This window comes from Platalea leucorodia (genome assembly GCF_965183815.1).
Source record: "Platalea leucorodia genome assembly, chromosome: 22".
NCBI lineage: Eukaryota > Metazoa > Chordata > Aves > Pelecaniformes > Threskiornithidae > Platalea > Platalea leucorodia.
This window is the reverse complement of record NC_138844.1, coordinates 3,771,347-3,794,794: the sequence shown is the minus strand read 5'-3', so window position 1 is coordinate 3,794,794 and position 23,448 is coordinate 3,771,347. Positions and strand designations below refer to the sequence as shown.

At 45.8% G+C, this 23,448-nt stretch overlaps 1 protein-coding gene across 4 annotated transcripts in view; it reads right to left on the bottom strand.

Annotated features, from left to right (window-relative positions):
* KANSL1 (KAT8 regulatory NSL complex subunit 1) overlaps positions 1–23,448 on the bottom strand; it is a 92,067-nt gene that overhangs the window by 58,846 nt on the left and 9,773 nt on the right. For all 4 annotated transcript variants that reach the window (XM_082331932.1, XM_082331934.1, XM_082331935.1 and 1 more), the window contains one exon: positions 21,632–23,018. In XM_082331932.1, the coding sequence (XP_082188058.1) occupies positions 21,632–22,935 (1,304 nt within the window). In that variant the 5' untranslated portion in view covers positions 22,936–23,018. The remainder of the gene's footprint in view (positions 1–21,631; positions 23,019–23,448) is intronic.

Sequence of the window (23,448 nt, the reverse complement as noted above, 5' to 3'; positions counted from 1 at the left end):
GACGAGAGCAGGAAGTAAAAGCAATTTCAAGAACGATCACAAGCGCTTTCAGCCATAAGAAATCATCTTCCCAACGGCAGCATCCAAATCACACGCTTCGAACCTCCTGCAGAAGACAAATTCACGCTGTATGCACGAGCACGCTATTCCGCATAGAAAGGATACGCTGCAAGTTTAAGGGGTGTTTTAAATTAGCCACATACACATGATTTAAGACTCACTTGAGAGGTTTTCCTAAAAGAACACAAACCACAGAGTTCATGACATTCTCAGAAACAAGCATCAGCTATTTGAAGTTCACCGTGCAGCGCGACCACCGGAGGATCAGAGCAGCACCAGGACGGGCTCGCTGCTGGTTTAAATCTTCCCTGCTCTGTTGTTCTTATGCAATAGGGCTCCAAAGGGTCCCAGCCCCGAGGTCGGGAAGGAAGCCAACATCTGATCAAACAGCATATTAACCTCCCTCTCTCTTCCAAAGGCTTTTATTTGCAACATAGGCTCAAAGAAGCATCTTTCGGTACGTTCAGCTGCGCTGTTCTGCAGCACACGAGAAAGCTATCGCTACCACAAAGGAAGGACACTCAAAAACCAAGCTAAAACCTGACAAGAATTTCATAAATGTACCAAAGTTGTTTCAGTGACCAAGCAGCCTGAGAATCTGCACCGCAAGAGCGCAAATGAAAGAACATAATCTGAGAGCGGGAAGCCCGCGTACTCTGCTACACAGGGGTTCGACACCAGGAGGGTGTTCACATCAAGCACCGCGAGCCTTCGCTACCTTTCTCCAAGGTGCCGTTCCTTATCCTTCAGGAGGAGGAAAGTTAGACTGGAGTCTAATTCCAGGGAGATGGAGAGGATACATATGCAAAACCCCCAGTGGAAACTCGGCTGCTATAAAGGGAGACGATGTTTTGTTACACCTCCTAAAAATTTTGTCTCTCAGGACCTGTAATAAAAAACTTCACAAAACCACTCGACTGCCACCGACACTGTCCTCCCACAAACTCCCACGTGCAGAAATACCCTGGTCTTTCTCAACTACCAACTGCACCCAGCTTCAGAGATTCCCAGGCAAAGGAATGGGCAAATCATCAACTTCATCTGAACACCCTCCAGAAAATACCACCTATGCAATGGCTTTATTAACTCTGATTTTGACAGGCAGTATTTCTTTGTATCGACATCTTTGCTTTGGTCTCCTAGGAATCAGAGAGATGTCCAGTCTTTAAGTGTCTTTTTACACAGAGTGAGAGCACAGGTATTTGGCAGAGATAGCATCTGGGACAAAGAAGAGGACTGGCTAGATGAGTTTTGGGGCTTGTTATACGTTACCCAAAAGGATGCAAAAGAACTGGTTCTTTCTCCAACATCAGAGCAGTAACAAAAAAAGGATTAAAAAACGGACAGAATTTTAGTAGAAGAACTTTTAATAGCAGAATGTGTTACTAACTGGAACATATTTCAGTGACTGCAATAAAGAATTTCAGAGCTACAATCTAGGTGATCTTGTTTAAAAAAGTATGCAACTTCAAAGCAGTGAGATATGTTCTGCCATGAAGCAGCACTGAACTTGGCTGGCTTCCCTTCGCTCTCCAAACAGCAACAAAGGAATACTGTTCTTTACCAGCAGACAGAAAATACTGGCACATATTTTCAGGGAGACACCTGTTAGGACTAGAAAAGCTGATACTGAGTACAGCAGAGGTGGGCACCAGTGGCCCAACAAACCTCAGCGTTTCATGAGGCCAAGGGAAGATGACGACACCGCAATCGAGGCTCCAGATGCCACCGTGCTTGCTTCTTTCTGATCCAGACAGTTGCCTGCTCTTTCTCAACCCGATGTAAACAGTTAAGACAGCCAGCATAGATGCTTCATGTGCACTGGGGTTGCAAGGGGATGTTTAGCTATATTTCGTAGATAAAGTCTACCTCCCAGAGTAGCTCTTTCCCCTTATTTCTCTAAGGAAAAAAATAAAATGCTGCAAAGCCCACTTGGGCTTCTGTCAAGAGTTATTTGTACTTACTTCAAAAAGAAATCTCTGCGAGTGAACTATGCCAACTATTCCTGCTAACAGACTGCAAAAGCCTCATCCTTGAAGAGCTCGGACAATTGGCATGCTTGTTACAACTCCAGCTTGAGACACAGAAGACATACAGGCAATATACCCCCTTCTATTTAAAAGTGCAATACCATGTACTTCATAGTCTCCAGTTGGGAGCAAAAAAGGGGTGGGGAGCAGGGAATAGTAAGGCCCACGGGAGGTAAAGAGCAGCAGTTACTGATTTTGAGAAAAGCCTTCCTCCTCAGAGTCATCGGTCCAGACTGATACACGGGGATCCAGACTTCGACCTTCATAAGAAGGCAAAGAACTCATGCTTTATATCCTTTGATGTACAACCAGAAATTACAAAAAAAGCTGCAAGAAGTCTCTGCTTTCTTATAAACAAAGCCCTAGACAAACTGGTAACTGCACTCAGTTTATTAAGAACAAATTTATTTGCAACCCCCTTAATTCCACTTGAAGGCTCATTAAGCAAAGCTTACAGGCTGTTTTCTTCTTATTGACAAGTCCCACCTTTAAAGGCTACTTACAGAACAGCCCTATGCTTTTGCCATAGCAAGGTGTAAAAGATAAAATACTAGGAGTGCAGAAGCTAGACTGAGTGCTCTATTACCTGCTGCGGAAGCTTGCTCCCAAAAGCAAGGCAGCATACCCTAACACTTGGAGCTACGAGGTCCAATATTCAAATGCTGTAGGAACAGAAAGGACAAGTCCAACAGTAAGACAATAAAAAAAGGTCTTAATTGAGTCCACCTTCAGCTTTCTCACAAATTTGACCAACGAACAAACAGCTCCTGTCCCCACACATACTGAACACAGAGCTGCTTCAGTCTAAGAAACATCGATGTTAAAAACCATATGCAACTGTTAACAGGTTTTCTGGACAGCACGAAATACCATTCCAGCAGCAGCTTTCCATAGAGACTGCAAGTTCCCGAGAATCTCTTGGACCAAGGCAAATGATCTTCAGGCCTGTTTGCAAAATTCTGCTGAAAACCAAATTCATGCAATACCAGATGCTTCACTTGTTAAGCAAGTTTTGGGTAAACTCGGTTTTGAGGTTGGGCTTTATTTTTCTTGGGGGCTGGGGTGGGGGCTAACAGGTCTACCTCCAACTGAAGGCAGGATGAGAGGTGGCTCGGCTGAGATGCCGAGGCAGAACGAGCTGCAGCAGGGCTGCGTGTTTTATACCGTGCTAGTTCTGACGGCAGCACTTATCAGAGAAGTGATGGTGAAGCGACGATTAAGAGAAACCTCAATGCATTTCTGAAGACTGCAAGTTACAAATAAGGGACACCCAAAAAGTCATCAGACTACTGAACTCTCCTCCAGGCTACCAAACAAACCAAGGATTTAGCCATGTTTAAGTTACCCACTTAAATACTGTTACCCACATGAAGCTACAACAAGTTTTAGAAGAGATGTTAAACCTCATGTTTCAAAATTTAAAACAATCTCTAACCAACATGGGTGAAACCTACAACAAAGAGCAGATCCTCCTACTTAGTTTTTATGTTTTCTTTTAAAGCACACAAAAACGGCTCCAAGAACCAGCTGCAGTCCAGCCTCACTCCCTCCTCTGCGCAATAAAACTATTGACATGTAGAGAAAGAGCAAGACTGAGTTTTGAAGAAATAAAGCAGGTGGCATTTTTTGGTGACTTGGCTGTACTATGAGCAACTTGTCACGCACGTGAAGTCTTCGTATTCAAATTCTCAAAGCACGCTTGCTTTTACCTATTAACGTATACCTCACTTCCCGCTCTTCCTAAAACCTGCTTTAATAAAATTATATTCCAATCACATTGAAAAAGAGACTTCAGATTTCCTCCTCACAAGCAACAAACTTCACTGTATCTGTAAGTAAGGAGATCAGAGCCAGGGCCTCAAAAGCAAACTGCTGGGATATAAGTAAACAGAGACTTCTTTTAAAAAAGTTTCCTGTATACCACGCACACGTTGTGTACATACACACACACTCCAAAACACGTAGACATCTTTCAAGGCTTTCACAACTCGCTATCAATCCATACAAGTTATTCACAATTCCCTATAGCTTAAAAACCACAAACAGCTAAAAAAGGATTGTACGTCAACATGTGCAAGAGAAAACAAGACCATTTTTACTTTAGAACAGTCAGATTCAGCTGCTGTTTGGGAAACGCACTGGCAATCGCAATTATTTCTGTGACTCAGGGTTTCCGCAGCCTGTTTCTGATCCCAGTGCTACCTGAATTCTCCATCAGCTTTTGTTGGCCTGTTTACACATCTTCATGTGGCCACAGTACTTCAACTTCAAGTTGCTAATGATTAGTAGTTGCTAATGATGAGTAGTTTTTTCATCAATCCTCCCGGTCAAAAGGAAGGGGTTTGAAAGGGCCAGTCAAATCTGGCAAATCAACAAATGGTTACAGGACTGGTGCCACAGCCAGGGCTTTGGCTTAGGCCATGGGACACGCTTTGAGAAACCTGGTCTACTGGGGGCTGATGGGGTCCATCTGTCAGAGAAGGGGAAGAGCATCTTCAGTCATAGGCTTGCCAAGCTGGTGAAGAGGGCTTTAAAAGAAAGTTGCTGGGGGAGGGGAACCTCAATCCATCCCACTCCTACCAGCTGGATGCCAGCGACCAGCAAAAGATTCCCAGAGCCTGGAGAAGGATCACAGGTCGGCAGGAGAGCACCTGAAGAGCAGCAGAAAGGAATTCCAACCAGTAGTCAGCTTCATCGGGGCCCAACTTCAATGTCTCTATGCAAATGCACACAGCATGGGGAATAAACAAGAGGAGTTAGAGATGTGCACACGCTTGCAGGGCTACGATATTATCAGCATCACGGAGACCTGGTGGGATGGCTCCTACGACTGGAGTGCTGGAATGGAAGGATACAGGCTCTTTAGGAAGGACAGGCAGGGGAGACGAGGAGGAGGTGTTGCCCTCTATGTCAATGACCAGCTGGAGTGCATGGAGCTCTGCCTGGGGATGGATGAGGAGCCAACCAAGAGCTTATGGGTCAGGATTAAAGGGAGGGCAAGGACAGGTGACATTATAGTGGGGGTCTGCTACAGGCCACCCGACCAGTCAGCCTCACCTCTGTGCCCAGCAAGATCATGGAGCAGATTCTTCCGGAAACTATGCTACAGCACATGAAAATAAGGAGGTGACTGGAGACAGCCAATGTGGCTTCACTAAGGGCAAATTGTGCCTGACAAATTTGGTAGCTTTCTACAATGGGGTTACAGTGTTGGTGGATAAGGGAAGAGCAACAGATGTCATCTACCTGGATGTGCAAAGCATTTGCCACTGTCCCGCACATCCTTGTCTCTAAATTGGAGAGACACGGATTTGATGGATGGACCACTTGGTAGATAAGGAACGGGCTGGATGATCGCACTCAAAGAGTTGCGGTCAATGGCTCAGTGTCCAAGTGGAGATCAGCGATGAGTGGCGTACCTCAGGGGTCGGTATTGGGAAGGCGATTCTCCCTCTCTGCTCTCGTGAGACCCCACCTGGAGTACTGCGTTCAGCTCTGGGGCCCCCAACATAAGAAGGACATGGACCTGTTAGACCAAGTCCAGAGGAGGGCCACGACGATGACCAGAGGCCTGGAGCTGAGGACAGGCTGACAAGAGTTGGGGTTGTTCAGCCTGGAGAAGGGAAGGCTCACGGGAGACCTTATAGCAGCCTTCCAGCACCTGGAGGGGGCCTACAAGAAAGCCGGAGAGGGACTTTTTACAAGGGCATGTAGTGATAGGACAAGGGGTAATGGCTTTAAACTGAAAGAGGGGAGATTTAGATTGGCTATAAGAAAGAAATTTGTTACCGTGAGGGTGGTGAGGCACTGGAACAGGTTGCCCAGAGAAGCTGTGAATGCTCCATCCCTGGACGTGTTCAAGGCCAGGTTGGACAGAGCTTTGAGCAACCTGGTCTAGTGGAAGGTGTCTGCCCGTGGCAGGGGGGTTGGAACCAGGTGATCTTTAAGGTTCCTTCCAACCCAAACCGTTCTATGATTCTATGATTAACACAATCCTGCAAAAGAACAGAATGCTTCTGATCCTTTATTAAAAAGCTACACAGAATGCAGTATTAATTTAATTTCATTTAGATACAGAAAGATTCATCATTTCATTCTGCAAGTGCAAGATGCTTTCTACTATGTCGAGGCAGCGAGTAAGAGATCAAAATAATGAGTTCACAGCCACATTTCTGGTTTTCACACAGACTGAAATTCCATACACTGAAAGAATAAACTGCCGTCTTGAGCAATTAAGCAGCATTTCCTACCCACAAAAGTATATTCTCCTTTGGTGTCACTAAACATTGCACTGATTTCAAACAACTCAGCTGCTCTTAAAAAAAAAAAATCCTCTTTCTTGCTGGCAAGGTGAATTACTGGAAGGCTCTTTCCTTGTCAAGGACAATGCGGGTTTGTATCAAGCAGACGTGGCAGGTTTGCCGCTGCTACGCCGCGCCTCCCTGTTGTTAATGCAAACAGGGGAGTCCCTGAATCACAACACAGGGAGCAAGGGGCTGGATGGGGAGAAGCAGCAACTACGGACAAGCTGGAAAAGATGCCCCCAGCGCTGCACCACCTGGGGAGAGGACAGACGACAGCCCAGGGGAAACGTCCCCTTGTCACCACGGGCATGTTTTCTGGCTCTTCTCCCTCCCTAAACAAACAAAGCCCTATGAACTGTACCTCTGCAAGCTAATAACCCCATCAAGCCTTTACAGCCTCAGGAACCCAACACCAGCAGCTCTATGAGATTCACTTCCCTGCCAGAGCTTCGGGCGATGCAGTCCCTCGTGGGCAGGCGCCTGTATCGCAACGTGAGCAATGATCCCTGTCGCCAGACTCGGCAGATACCTGGCTCTGCCGTCTACAGAGGAGGAGGAAAGGGAGATGCTCTTCTGTAAGATCTACAGAAGATTAGAAAATACAGGGTACAAGGCGGAAAGAGATACCACAGGAACAAGAACTGGTGAGAAAACACCAAGAACTGAATTATTTTAGGCTAAAAGAGATGGTTATATCTTAACTGTATCCTTCCATTTCACCCTTATTTGCCAGAGCCAAATCAAACCGCTCTATTTGTACCATCCCCGTCCCTCCAAAAGTGGTTCATGTCACACACGGTGTTGGCTGCTCGACCAGAAATTTATTTTTCTTGGATAGATTTTTCCCCAGCCCTTTCAATCAGGTTCAGCCAAGGCACACACTCTACTTCAGGACTTTTCAAAAGGACTAGATAATGCTTACTTCATGCCAAGACACGAGGCAGGCAATAGAAAAAAAAAAAAAGTCTCTGTAGAGAAAAGCAAGCCCATTTCACCTTCTGAGCAAACTCCCCTGCAGTTCAAGCAGCAGATTTTTGGAAGGATCTCATGCTCAGACTGATTTTATTTGTGTCCTGTGTGAAGCCTGCAACAAATATCCAGCAATTTAATAAAGAGTTGGAAAGGGAGAAGAGAGAGGTAAATATTGGTCTGTTTCTTTAATTTGGATCCTTTGCAATCAACAGTATGTTATTTAATATCAGGCTCCGATTTGCAAGAATAGATTCTACTAGAAGATGGGATATTTTTAGAAGATGTTTTGATTGGCAGCATTGAAACATCTCATACAAGCGGCAGAGCTTCCATCATTACCCCGACCCTCCTCAGTTTCTCCAAAAGTCATGAGATCAGTCTCCTCAGGAGATTTTTATCAAAGATGTGTTTACTTCAGGAGGGCTTTCTTATTTTTTGGGGGGAGAGGGAGGGAGCATGAATGGAGCATTACTTACCTTACAGTCACTACTTTCCAGGAGTTATGCTTTTCTGTAGAAGTGAATACTAGATTTTTTTTAAATTTTATTTTTATTTACAAGCAAAAGCAAAGTATGTCACATTCACATGTCTAGAAGCCCAGACAAGAGCCAAAAAAAAATTGAGTTGTGGCAACTTTCAGTCAAGCAATCTGCAAGCAAAGGCACCCAATGAAAATAGTCTGTAGTACTACGTCATCTTCCAGACCTTAATGCTTGATAAAATTTAAAAAGCTTCATACAAAGCAAAGAAGAGAATACAGATTCTCAATCTATCGAGATTTCTAAAATCTGCTGCAAACAACGTTGTCAGGCTGACAGCAGATTCAACAACCCAAGGCCTGATGCATGATCACGCTACGAACAGGACCGTTCACCAGCACAGCAAATTATACTGGGCTGAACCCGAGACTTTGCCATTTTAGGACAACATTCTTCTTTTGACGCATGTCAACGTTATTTGCACATGTCAGAAGAAAGCGTAAAACACATGGTACATTTTCAAATGCATTCAAAAACTTTGAAGCCAAGCATTTCACAACAAAAGCCAACACAAAAGTAATTGTATCAGAAACAAAGAGCCATCGCTGCAAGTCGATTACTACATAGCCTCAAAGGGTCCAAAGGGCCAAGCGGGCTGAGCAGCCAAACTATTACACATTTTCGCTTCCCCAGACTTAGAGGATTCCCAGCTTTGGAAGAGATAGGACAATTTTTTTTTATTAGCCTAGCTGGAATGAGCTGTGGTAAGAACCAGAACCATAATGCAGCCATTGTACTTCAGTACGGTCATCTCGCCCAAAGGGCGAGGAAGTTCACCATGAGTACTACAGAGGAGGGGATGTTTTAACCTAAAAAAAAAAAAAAAAGACAGGCCTTGGTACAAAGGGAAAATGTCCCTCTGAAATTATCGGACAATCTCTTGCAATAAATGTCAGGACTTTCAAAGTGATACCAGCCAGCACTAAGCTACCAGGCAATTACAATGATTAAAAAGGGGTGTATCTAAGTGAGATTTTTGCATGGTTTTTTTACATTCTCCAAGGCATTTCTGTGAAGCGAGAGACGACACTTTTCTGTTCGGCTCTCTGCTCTAATGTGTGTCAAAAACTGATCAGAGGTACGATGGAGATGATTAATCCTTGAGGAAGTCAGGCGGCGGCTGTTCTTCGCGGTAGAGAGGAGGAGGAGGGGTGCTACCTATTCGCTCCACTGCATTGTAAAAGACAACAGCATAAGCCACAGTTAAGTAGATAATCACAAATTCTCAGAACCTCCTTTATCTCACCAAGCATCAGCCAGACAAACAAAGCGAGATGCTTTTCGACAAGTTACCCTCAGAAATGAAGTGAAACACGGGAGAGCTCCGTTACTTCAATTAATACACCCGTTTGTACCAGGTCAGCAGTTCTCAAGGGCAGCAAGGACAGGCGCACACACATCCCCGCATTTCTCATCTGAACAAAATCCCCCGTCGCTGGGCAATAAGCATCCAACTCACTTTAAAACTCCAGTCAATCTCTATAGGGCCCGGTGGGTGCGGCAGAGGGAGGAGGAGAAAAGGCTTCAGCAGACAGGTAATCTTGGAAATTCTGTTTTCAGTCTCTCAAACTGCAAGGAAGATTACACACTTTTCTCCCAGGCATAGTAAATTTAAGTGAAAACAAATATTTTTCCAGTAAAAGTACTACAGCAAGACCCAGAACAGGAGGATTACTTTATGTACTAGTTGAGAAATTCAAACACCTACATCAGAGAGAGAAAAACCAAAATCCTACTAGAAATTTCCAAAGGGGGGGGAGTTTCAATTATATAAGGCAAACATTTAAAGTAGCCAAGTGCTCTGGATGCAGATGGTTGTTAACAAGCAGACAAGAACTAGATGAAAGCAATTTTGAGGAATGCCACGACATCAGAGCAAAACAATAAAGAGAGGATCCCTATGGCAGGTTCACCGAGTAACACTCGGCTCCAGCAACAGACCCTCATTAGCGGGGACCACTTCGTTATCGCTACGAGGGACTGCGGAGGTTACCTCCCCGACGCCGAAGTCTTGCAGTCACTGCTTGCTCCCAGCATCGCAACTAAAACCTTCTGGGAATTTACAGCCAAAGCCTTCACAGACACGACAACAATGAAGAAAAAACCCACAAAATTTTCTATGAATCTTATCCTCTCTAGGAGTTGCATCACTGAGCACCACGAAGTTTTCAGATACCATCTTTTTAAGGTATGGGAAGGATGGAAAAAGGAAGGAATGGAGAAGAAAGTGGGTGCAAGACAACTAGAGCTCCTGTGCACCCCAACCCCCGACCCGAGTGGTGGGCAAACCCTGGCCCAGAAGAACCTCTGCTGCAGAAATTGCCAAAGGACATAAAGCGGAGGAGATGGCAAACGTGCAACTACTGCCCACGGGGGAGAGGGAAAGAGCAAAGGCGAAAGAAATTCATATACACACGGGAAAAATTCATATGCACACACAGAATTCAAGTAAACACAGTTGAAAATTCTCACTAGTTCTTCACAAAGCCACCAAAAGGCTTAATCAAGGCACTTTTCCTTTAATTTATCATAGAAGAGTGCCTTGTCCTAGTACACAAATTCACCTGCTCAAGCACAAGAAAACAAAGGTAAAATAAGCAACTCAATTTGCAGAGCAGCTAATCTGATTAGGGCTTACCTGTACCCAGCCCGAAGAGGCATTTGGTTTCATGAGTTTAACATAACCAAAGCACGCCTGGTAACAGCAAGCAAAGGGGGGACTTAAAGGCAGATCTGTGCCACGACAACTAGGATGGGTTACAAAAGCTTTCTCTCCACCGCGGATACTATTTTGAAAATAAATACTACCTCAACAGCCAGCACACAGGAGAACTAGCTGCAAAGATAACTAGAACTCCTTATATTAAAAAGACCTGGACATCAATGCAAGAGGAGAGCTAATGCAGGAGCGAGAGGAGGGGCACTAGGGCACATTCGACAAGTCAAAGATTCACACAAAAGAGTGAACAAGTACAGAACTGCTGTAACCAGAGACAGATGTAATTTCAGCCTGTTAGTAAGAATTCAAAGAACGGCTCACGTTCATAAAAAAGCAGCTAAAAAAACAAACCCAGCAAAGCCACACACTTCATAAGCCAGTTTAAGATCTAATACACAAGACAATGTCAATCAAAGCCTTCAGGTAAGATTTTCCTAAAAGTATCACTTATTAAAAATAGGTTTAAACAACTAAAAGGTAATTTGTTTTGGGCTTCTTGTCCACTTCCAGAGGCAGGGAGAGGAGGGCGGTAGGGGGGAGCGAGCGAGGGCTGAATATGGAAAGCTGTCTTCAGGCACAATATGAATCATCCCACTGAAGAATTTTCTTTAAGTGGCTGGCTACTACTCAAAACAGATTTATTTTAGTTAAAATGGTAAGGCTTTGACCAATATGTGAACAACGAACCTTGGAGAAGTCCTTCGAGGACACTCAGGTGTGTATATTACGATGAAAAATACTTGAAATCTCTATCAATTTAATCCGCCTTGACATAGGAAAAGTAGTTAATGCCTTGAAAGATTTCCTAATGTGGTTGTTTCTTCTAATTATTTTCTGCTGTCTCAGTATAAACAGCATCTTCCCTTCAACTTTCAGAAATTTCCGCAAATGGCAGGAGAGCTACCTACAACATAGATGGAGCAGAGAGAGAATAATTTTCTTGTTTTAGTCTGAGACAGTAAAAAGCCAATACCACAAAATGTTGCATACATGGAGCAAGAGCCCTGCAAGTGTTCTGCATTCAAAATGCAGATCCACAGAAGGCTAATTGTCTCATTTTTTTGAAATAGCCAGCACTGGAATAGCAGAAGTCACATGGAGAAGGGCGCCAATTCACACAAAAACAGGCAGATTTAGCTACTGTCCCAGACTAGGAATAGTAATAGCTGCTAAACAGAAATATTCTCCTCCTGGCCACTGGGATGTGAGCCTCCAGCAGGGAAAAAAGCCACCAGGAACATGGAGAGCCGTCACCTCTTCACATCAAACCACCCAGCTCAGGAACTGGGACCACAGGAGTTAGATTTGTGTCAGAAGCTGCCAAAGCCGTGCAGAGCCAAGGTCACCGAGCACCAAAGCGTCTTCAAAGCCACCTGTGTCTTGCTCAGCTCTCACCCCTGGATCCACGTGCGGACACGGAGGGGCGACTCTCTTCTCCCCTGTGCTGGCACCCGCAGCACCCAGGGCAGGACCTGAAGCAAGGGCAGCGGGCAGAGACTGCAGGTGAACAGCAAGCACCGTGCCCCAGCCGCAGAGCTGTTGCGCCATACCTTAAGGGGGTGCAGGAAAAGCACACAAGGCACGCACAGGCCACGGGCGGCTGCCGCACCCGCCTCCGAACACATTAACCTCCTTCTCAAGCACCCTGAAGGCCAGCCATTATAGGTGACAGCAGCACACAGTGCTTTTGCCATCTAGAATGCCGAAGCGAGTCAAAAAAAAAGCCAGGGTGCAAAGCACTGACTTGATTTATGATTTGATATCTCTTCCTGCAATGCAATGTACCTTTACTTGGTATAACATAGTGAGAACCAACTTCCACAGGCACATACAGCCCCTACGAGTGAAGCCGCTCGTCACTCAGTGCCTGCAAGCACAGAGAAGCAGCAGCAGCAGCAGTGTTTGCACCATCCAGAGGCCCAGGACCGAACCAGGACTGCTTGCTGCTGCATTAAAAGGAGGTGTCCTCTCCTAAGTTAAATGGGCAGAAGAAACACGTCAACTCCTAGTCAGGTTCTGATGCAGACAGAAGACAAGGGCAGGGCAGAACTGGCTGTCACTACGCCCGAGCTTTGCAATTACAACAGAGAAAAATCAGAAAGCAGCCGTGCAGAGCCCGGCAAGGAGCCGTCTGTAACCTCCGGCCAGCTGCATCCAGAGGGCATTAACCATCGCGGGGACTGGCTCACGGCACCTTCCCAGTCACAAGCTATCAGGGCAAGGCCAGAGGCTCAGAAGACTTAATACCTAACGTAATAATATAAAGATTAAATATCTAACTTGATAACAGAAAACCACAGATAAGATACACGGAAGTGAGGCATTCGTGCACTGATCTTTAAGCCAATATGGAAAGTAGGAATTTCTTGCTGGGTTCCTACAAGTGATTTAATTACAGTGTCATCTAAACGGCTGTGCCTTTTACTGCCCTCCACTGCCTCTGCTCACCTAACTGGGCAGAAATACGGGGCTAGGTGGATGGCTGCTGACCCACAACTCAAACTTACACCCACTTAAATCTGTGCACACAAACATCGCTCTCGGTCTTTTTCCTGCCAACAAACCATTTTTTTTGTGTGTGATTTCTGCCTACTGCATCCACATAAAACCCCTTTGCTTCTTACTCAGGAGTGGATTAGATTTGATAACGCAACGTAACGTCATCAGCCCTGAAACAGCAAAAGCTCAATATCGGTCGTTAAGCAGGAGCCGCCAGGGAAATCACTAAATGCAGGCTGCCTGTACAGCTGCATGAGCTACTCTGCTACAAAGGCTTCTAAATGGAGCCAGCCAATTTTTAACATATCGAAGCTTACAGAGACCCCCATGAATGCAAACGGGGTAGCGGCTCCAAACATTTAATCAAGTATCATAAAAGCAGGCAATGAGCACCCACTGCACGCGGCCTGGGAGGAAAAGCACTTCCGAGATAAAAAAATATTCACCACCTAGACTTGGAGAACAAGCGACAGCAGAATATTTCCAAAGCTTTACCTGTAGTACCAGAGAGGAAAGACTTTGTAGCAAACATTCCCAAGATGACTGAAGTTCTCTTATTTTCCGTTTGCTGGCCAAGGCAAGCTCCATCTACAGACAGCTGCTCGCCCCGGACAACGCACCAAATCACCTTCCTCTACCTAGCGTCAAATTTTTCTGCTCCCAACAGAAAATACAATTAGACTTCCCCCCGATTCACAGTGCCTTCCATTAATATTTTAAAGTCCTCCCTTATACAAATAAAACCCCTGCAACATTTCTTACAACATCGTTATGTGTTACTATGGAAACTGCTAAAATGTCACAAATACAAAAGCCTAAAGCTCTGCTGCATAAGGAGTACCCTGATCCTCATTTCCCTCTCTTGGTAATTCGATGACCAAATGTTTTGAGCTTAATAAAACAGAAAGTCACCGTTATAGTGGGGGGTGGTGTTTTTTTTTTTTTTTGTTTTGTTTTTTTTTTTTTTTTTTGCATTGCTTTAAATTACTGAATATTTTATTAAGCAAGCAGCCAAACAAAGTCACATTTTGCAAATCCACCCCATCAGGAGGCACTTTTTAAGAAGTGAAACGACACTCAAAACTATCTGACAAACTCAGTGCTGTACGGTGCTGCAAGGAGACAGGCGAAACTGCACCGAGATCTGTGTCAAAAGCTACCCCTTTCTCCCACTGTCCCTGACTGTTCCACTACAGAAGTGAGAGACAACTCAGATTATGTATTTTACACAGTAAGGATGCACGTATTTAACAGCTAAAGGGAGCTATAACTCTCTACAACGGGCTAAATATCTTTGAGAATTAAACGCTTCTGGAAAAAGCACGCTTATGCTCATTCATAAGACAGCACAAATTAATCTGCTTCAGAAGCAGAAGCATCACGAGATGTGCCAGCCAAACTCTGCCACCGCTATCACAGGGAACATCTCGTTTTGCAGTTAATACATCATGGTTGCCCATGAGCACCAGGGAGAAAACAGCCATCTGCCAAGTTGTTCACCTTCACTAACCCGACGGCTTACAACTAACAGAAGAGCTTTAAATACATCACCGTGATGACCTCCCTGCTTGGGTACAGCCACCAGCCACGGACAACTGCTGGAACAAGTGTCTTTTGGCACAAAGTTGGAGGCTGGTTTTGGGGAGGTGCAGACAACAAGAGAGCTACCTTCAACACGACCAATTTGCAGCAAAATATTTGAGACGACCCATCTTCATAAGAAAACCAATGAATTTAAGCTCTGTCTCCGACTGTCCCCTTTCAAATATCCTCTTTTCACCAAAGTATTATCCCCCTTACTGCTGATGCGATGCAATTTAATGAAAAAGCATGTTCTACACAGAAACCCCAGGCAGCATTAACCAAATCCTTAACTCGGCGCGCCCGTGCCAGGTACCCTTCCCATAAATAGCTTGTTCAGTGCCGAGGTGGAAGCTGGAGCAGTCCTTCCAGGAACTAACCTTATCACGGAGAAGGTCGGAGGGGGGGGAAAAGAGCAGGATGTTACTTAAGCAAACCATGTCATTTTATCAACGACCAGCCCATCAGCAAGTCTTTCAAATGCAGAGGGCCACAACCAGGGGATGTTAGAGGCAACTGGGAGCCCAGTGGAGAATGGAACCATCCCCAGTTCCCATCTGGCTCCAGAGATAGGAAGGGCAACTGCAGCAGACTCAACTGCAATTCGAGTTTCTCTTTCCACCTCCCAGCTCAATTACTAGTCAATACGCAGGCCTTCACCTATTTGTATTTTTAAGTCCTTCCTTTAATTCAGAAATCCAGCAAGTAAAACCTAAGTCAATTTTTAAAGTTCTCTTCTACCTAAAGTGTTTTATCCAAGGATGGCCCAGCAAAGCCACCCAGCTCTCCAAGCCTTTGAAACGAGACACTTGGAAAACGCACCATATCCAGGGTGTGCCCAAAACACGCTCCGTGGAAAAATCTGTTGGGGCAGTGCCAGTTTAGCAAGGAAAACATTTTCCCCCAGCTGGAAGTCTAGCGCAGCGCTGCTGCCGAGCTAGCGCAACCAGAACGTATCTGCTGGAGGAGAGAACAAAGGAGGGGGGGAAAAAAGCCCATGATACCACGTAATGAAAACCAAAATCTTTCAGGAAAAGTACATCTGTGAAGTACACCTTTACACTCTCCCTGAGGAGGTCCACGTTTGCCATTGCTCCAGTTTTAATCTTAGCCATACAGTCATTTTTCGTCTTGTGTCAGTATTAGCAAGAATAAAAACGCAGCTCTGAACTGTAGCTGCTTACAGATGCTGGTGTAACGTAATACAAAAGTCTTTTCCCCATCCCCCCGCACTGATATATTAGACTTCAATATTAGAGATCAGCTCTAAACGGGGCCCCTTTCCCTTGCTCAAACACTAACTGCAATTTCACACGAGATTGTAGGAAAGCAGACGAGTTACCACAGCAGGTCTTTAATGCCAGTTCACATTCACAGACTTCACAAACGTTTTTTTTTTTTCTGCTGCTTCAGATGCTGTGACAGGCTTTTTCCAATGAAAAGTAAAGTAAATATTTATGCAACCCTATCCAAAGTGTCACCCACAAGTCCTAAAAAATCTGAACTAGAGCCTGTTCTTACTCACTGCCCCACTGGGTAAGGGCTATAGAGACAAAGCGTAGCTTATTGGTAGTGCCAGACACCAAATCATTTCCAGTCCTCCACATTATCTTTCATACACCAGCCCAGCGCAGCCCCACAGCCCAAGAAACAGGCAGAGAAGATCCGACTGAACAGAACAACCCAAAACCCTGCAAGAGCACTAAAGGCATCTGCGAGAAGGATGCTTTGCCTGCATCCAGCCCCCCCCAGATACCAAATTCAAACACTTTGCTGCATCATGGCACCTGACTCCGCCGTTACTCTTCACGTACGTGACCCAACACCGAGTGCTGGTTCCCTTCTGCTCCCCCCGAAACAACCGCGACTTCAGCCCAGAAAGAGAAATTTAAACCAATGCATCAAACTCCCTGTAGGATGAAAGCCAACACCGCTGCCTTAACCAAGTTCTGTGGACGGCAACGCGAGTACCTACACCGAAAACGCCCAACCTCCCTTCCACGCTCCAATAAGGTCTGCATTAGGATCAAGGCTCAAATAAAAGTCAGAAACAACTTATAGACATCCATTGTATCTATAAAAAGTGTACTATAAGCAACATTTCTTGGAGAAATAACTGCATCGTTTTTCGTAAGATCCTTCTCCAGCAGTGTTCTCATTTACCCTCTTCTTAAAAGCAAGAGGGACTTGCAGAGTGTCCTACTTACTCTGGATACCTGATTAAGCATTTTTGCACAATGAACAGCCTCTCTGCTGTTCTGCTTTCAAATGCAATGCAAGAACACGCTCAGGATTTGCTCTCTTTCTCTCTTCCCAAATGAAAGATGCTTGAGGGACATCTCTCTTGACCAACATACTGCTGCTGAGCAGCACGTGGGTTACAAGCAATGCAGGTAAAACACATACAAGTTTCCATAAATAGCTGAAAACTAGAAGGTCAGGCACCGTGCTGTAGGTGGTACCTACAACCACAGCTAGAAGTCAAGAACAAGAAAAACACCGCAAAAAGCCAAGCAGATAACTGAAAAAGTCATAAAATGTAGAGACAAACTTTTAAGATTGCTTTGCATAAATCAAATTTGGTGAAACATGTTTATGACCAGTAGGAAAAGGTTCCTTAGTCCCCACAGCGTGGGATTTGCCATCTGAATTACAGCTCCGTGAAGTCACAGATTTGAGAAATGCTATTTAACAGCCCTTGACACACAGGCTTCCTTATCATGCTCTCGCTTGAAAAACATAATCAAGGGAGAAAAAAAACAGAATTTCTACATCCTATTTCTCAGCCAACTGATGCACCAACTGCAACTACCCCTCAAAAAACCCCTGATGCAGGCGCCACACGCATCTCTCTCCGACACAGGACTTTGAAATGAGTGCTGACAAAAGCCCGTATTGGTGAGAAATCTTCATTACTACTCCAAGTCCAGCAATTCTGAAATCCGGGCAGCACGATGTGACACAGCGCAGGGAGGAGTCAACACGCAGGCTCCAAGGCTGTGAAATAATTCACTGCAACACCAAAGCGCAGAAGGTGCTCGGATTTCCCACCAGTAAATGGGGATAATTAAAGTGTGCTTAGGCATCATGGCCACAGGCGCTGGAACAACCACAACCGAACACGCTGTAGGTACCGTCTGACCCTCGTAAAAGGTGGTGCGAGAAGTTAGTCACCAGGAACTGCAGTTCACTCTCAGCAGCTTGATGTAACTGCCATCAAAGCAGTGACTTTCCAGATAAGAAACCTGAGCTAAAAGATAAGTTCCAATTAAATATTTGTTTTCACCACCTCTTCAGAAAGTTTTTCCATGGTACACAGGCTGAAGTTGGGGATTGCAGAGACTAAATCACATACTACTCACCAGCTTAATGACTACGGCGCTGCTGCACACAGGTAACTAAGCAGATGAAAATAATTGACGAATTCTGATGAAACTAGTCTACAGTGAAATACAAGACAACCAAAGAAACCAACCAGCCTGAGAAAAGCAAGACGCACAAGCCACATGAACTATTTCCTACTTCTACGTATTAGTACAGGGCCACAGAACCACCAGGACTTTGATTACTTGCTAAACCATCGCTTGGCCACAGAAGCCAGAGCCCAGCCAGCAGCCCTCCAGCACTGGGAGGAATTCGCATGCCCTGCTCCGAGCGACCTTTCACAAACAGCAGTTCCTGATCCTACCGAGCTGACAACAGCATGCGGGCTCGTTCAAAGTAGCACGGGTTTCGCAGTCGCCGACGGCTGCTGCCTAGGGTCACACCCAGCCGAAGAAGTTCGGTGCGATTCTCCGCAGGGGAGGCTCCAACCTGCCTTCACCACCACCAAGCAGAGGCAAAGCTTCTCTAGCTCCTAACTCTGCCACCGCACACACTTTCGAAGCGACACGTAAGAATATCTTAGCTGTGAAGCAAAGAGTTGTGTATTTAATTTAATCTGAGAGCACATCAAATGCGACATGGTGGTCCTTGATCCACATAAACCTAAGAAGGCATCACGAACCAGCCCTGCCTGCACACGCTGTCTTTCTCCATCAGCTGCATAAGAATCAAGAGCGCCTTGTTAAACCAAGCCCATAGCTGGCAGGGCTTCCCAGCAAAGGTGTAACGAATACCTCCCTGCTTTGTTTATGCATTACACGATGGCCTGGTTATGCACCTGAATGACAGCACCTTCCTGGGCAGCAGGTCTACGAGCGCTTTAGAAGGACCTACCAAGTCCCGATAGCTCCCCAACGCTACTGGAAAGATGCGATTCCTCAGGGAGATGCTGCTCTACAGCCAGGATCGGGCAGGCCACAACAGCACAAACGTTTCGAAGTCTGTCCTTGACCAGATACCGATTCCAGAATGCCACCATGCCAGAAGAATTCAAAGGTCAGCTCTTATCTAAGCATGATGTAAACGCGTCTTTTGTTTCTTTTGCATGCTTCTACTTGAATCCCAGAGGCAGTCAGTGACATGGCCACTTACTGCAAGCAAGCCACCAGACCCAGCGTTTGTAGCGTAGCTCTCACTAAAGATCTAGAAGCAAGCAAACAGTTTCTTGGGGGAAGGCAGGGGCACCCAGGAACAACACATAGCCAAGGGATGCTGATTGAGGGATGAGACAGACGTTTTTACACTCATTAAGATATGCCGTCTCACTGTGGAAATTAAGATAATCAGGGTAAAAGTCTTCCCTCTAATAAGTAAACTCAGCAAGCTGCAAAATCCAGCCATGGATCCAATCCGCTTGAGCAACCCTGCAAAAAGCCTTCGCTTTTCTGTGCTCACACAAACGTAAAACAACAGTTCTGTACAATAAGCTGGCCCAAGGCGGCTTCCCAGTGGAAAAGTCAGCTCTTCCCCTTCCTGTCTCTTAGCACTACTTTGAAAAGAACGATACTTAGAAGTACTCAGATGCTTGTACCAGCTCTTAAGGTTGACTTCAGGAGTTTCGCTCACAAGCACAAATGTGCATTCAGCCTCAACTTCGGTAAGGCCAGAGCTCGGGAGACCCAATGTCAAAGCGCTCGTGCCAACAGGACAGTCAATGCTGGGAAGGCTAATTACTAAATACCCACAGGCATAAACTTTAAACTAGGTTTGGTGGGCCTGGCCTAGATGCCAGTACGCATACACACCAGCTTCTGAACCTATAGACAAGGATCGTTCTTTTTATTAGCTTTGAAATCTTTGGCTTTTTAAGAGTACTCGGGAGGTTGGGGAATGTAAAGGCATGAGTAACACAAAGGGCAGAAAAGTCAGCAAAGAATTTCACGCATCGTGTCTCTGAATACCGCGCTTCCTCTTGGGATTACGATGAGTGGCAAAGAAATTTCACTTTGCCAGACAACACGTGAATCTATGAAACCCACAATATGGGAAATTTAATATTACTTTGGACAGAATTTTAATCAAATGTCTCCTCTAATAACAATTACAATCCTTATAAATGCAATTTTACTACTAATCCCAACAGTAAGTTCGTGGACATTATAAAATAGGAACAAAGTTTAAACTCTCTTCTCTAGCAGCACAAGAACGCCTTTATGTCCAGCCAGCAGGGATCACATGCTCAGCTACTAGCTTTGTGCCGGGAGAAAGCCGAACTCATGCCACGTTTAAGACTTCACATACAGAAATTCATCCTATGCTAACATCTCAAAACATGATGTGACATTTAGCCGGAATTTAATATCCAAGAGCTGTAACATCTGTTTATCAGCACTCATCCATATGAGCATGTTTTTGGAGGACGCTGAAGTTACCAAGTACACACACTGTTCACATCCACCTACCTAGTTCAGCAAAATTTGTGTCACACAGCACTCGACCAGCCATTGACGTTACTTTGGACAACAGGTATCAAAATACATTCAGTTATTTCTCCACAGAGAGCTGAACAAACCCAGAACAGCGCAGGTATGCAAAAGTCCCGGTGACTATCTCCAGCCTTGACGGGAAAGCCACACGCACTCCCAACAGGACCCCTGTGACTGCTGCAGGGAGCTTTTTGTCGACTGTAGCTATACTTCACAGACTGAGGTTTAAGTTCAATAGGTCCATCAGGGTGGAAGAGATCATCCACTGATGCAAGCAAGATTTTACACAGACTAGACACAGAATATGGCCTTTTAAGAGATTTGTTTGAATACTGCGATATGCACTCCTAGGGAAAACGCTTGTCTTTGGAAGAAGAATTTCCCTTCTTCCTTGACCTGTCTCAAGACCTTTTCCCTCGATGAGGATCCTCCTCCTCCACACACAAACTGACACCTAACACTTAGGCAAACAGAACCCAGTTAACAACATGATTATGAAGCTGTTGTCATCATTTAATGCAACTCACAGGCAAGAAGAAAATTCCCAACAGCATTTCCCAGAGCTACAAGAGGAGAACACACTCACTTCAGACTTCCACTGGCACTTGGACCAAATCCTTTCAGAGTTTGTTTTTTTTTTTTTTTCCAGGCAGTTCATTTATCACACACACACAAAAAAAATATTCCCCGGTCCCAATTATGGTGTCAGCTACAAAGATTCAGACTGGCCTTACTTTATAACAAAGATTCCCATTGTAAAAAGACAAATATTTCATTTCAGGGGACAGGTCCGACGCATCATGGAGAGAACCGCTGACGGTATTTCAGGTTTGTATCTGCAGCATGCTTGCACCACTCCAGCCAGCACTTCCAAGACTTGCTGCTCCACAAGAACACCAATGACTACCGTATGCATGAAGAACTTCATCTTCAATGTTGCATGTGCTGCCCGAACTAGGGAGTGTGCTGCGAATCACACCACGCTAGTTTTAACAACTACTTCTCCGACCTAAGCCCACCAAAAGAGAAAAGCGTTCCTACAAAATCCAGATTTTCCATCTGCCACCTTTCACCTCGCTCCCCCCCCAGAGGTAAGCAAAGCGTTAATGCTACTTACAGCGGTACGTGGGGTTGTTCTGGGTCTGCTTTGGTCAGTTCCTCTTCTTCAATGTCAGACTCTCCTCCCGAGCTGCTGTCAGTGACATCCGAGTCAAACGCTTGTTCGCTGGATCTCAAGTTGGCCATACCACTGGCCGTGAATCTCTCCAGTTCTTCTGCTATGGAATCGCTCTTCAAGAAGCTGCTTAGGCCTTCTGAAGTAACTGTCTCACTCGCAGCTTTCCTCAAGGCTGCTTCTGCTTTCCTGGTCAACATCAGCTGGCTCCGATGCCTCAGGGGGTCCAAAGTTGGAAGCTTGCTCAGAGTTTTCTCCAAGAAGCCACCCAACTGCTGCTGGATGTGCCTCTCCACCTGCTTTGCCTGCACCACCTGCAAGCGTTTCTGCAGCCTGCGGGCACGGTTCTCAATGTCTGCCTGCCGTCGCAGCAATGCCCTCGTCCTCATCTCGGAGTCGAGAGCACTGTGGTGACCGGTCAACAGAGAAGGTTTCTGCTCCTCCAACTTACTGCTCCCAAAGTCGGAGCGACTAGCAACACCGGGTAACCTAATCTCTCCGCTGCCACCCTCGAGCACCCGCTGTTGCTCTGTGGAATTAAGGGCAGATTTATTTGCAGTGCTATTATTGCTAAATGGAGTTGTGTGCTCTGCATCAAGGCTTCTATGTGGAAGAGTGCAATTGGTCAACCCGGTCTTCAAGTCCCCCAATTCAGAACCTCCTACATTATAGTCAACACCCTGGAGGGCAGCAGAAGGAGGAGCACACTTCCCACCATTCAGAGAAGTAGAGTTTTCATGGTCTGAATTGGTACTTTTGGCCAATTTCTTGGCCAAGCCATTCACAGGTGCTTGCGGGAGACGTGGCTGGCTATTAGTACTCATTGTTTTTAGATTCTCCAAAGTGAATTCCAACACTGGTTGCCTCCCCAACAGATCACTTGTTTTCAAGAAGGACTGAGATAAGAGAGAGTGAGATTTAAGGACTGTCTGCTTGTTGAAGACTCCTTGCAGCTTCAGAGGCTCTTTTGAAGAAACAGATGTTACATCCGAGCAGAGATAAGAGGCCACTAGTGGCTGCAGCTTGCCCAGCTCTTCCTTTGTAGGGTTGTTTCGGAAATCTAAACTGGGATCCTCCGGAGCAATGGCTTTCCTTTTGGTGCCGTTGGCAGCCAGGAGGATGTTGTTGGCGTTGCCGTTGCTCTCGGCACTGCCAGGCGACAAGGTGGAGGACGGGGGAGCCAGCTTGAATCGGATGTGGTGAGCTTCAGCTGCTGCGTCAGTGAGAGCGGGCGCCATCGCAGCCATTCAGCACAGAGAGACGGGAAGTCCAGCCTCTCCCGGTGCCGAGGCCAGCTCCACTGCCTCCCACTGCCTCTCCCGAGGGCAGCCTGCAAAAGGGAAGGAAAAAGAGAAAAGTTAGGCTTTGCACTTAGAGAAAATAAAAACAAACAAGATGGACAACAGCAGCGAGACTTATCGACTCTTGGTAAAGCCACGCAAGCTTCACGTTCAGCACAGCATCCCCCCTCTGCAACCACCAGCCTCGTGCTCAGCGGGGCCGTCCAGGCACCAGGCAGGTAAAAAGAGAAGTAGCAACACGCAAGCCGGTCCTCGGGATCTCCCATACTTGTGCCTGCCTGTACCTACTATCCTCATCTTTCAGTCCGTCCACCCAGCACACCAGCACGGAAGGTCTGGCCCTGGTTACACCCATTCCTCAATGCCAGCAGCTCACCACCTTCATCTTCAAAATCCTTGAGCTACGTCTATAAAAGAGTTTTCACTGCTTCTACTGCCATTTTAACTGCGTTAAAAATG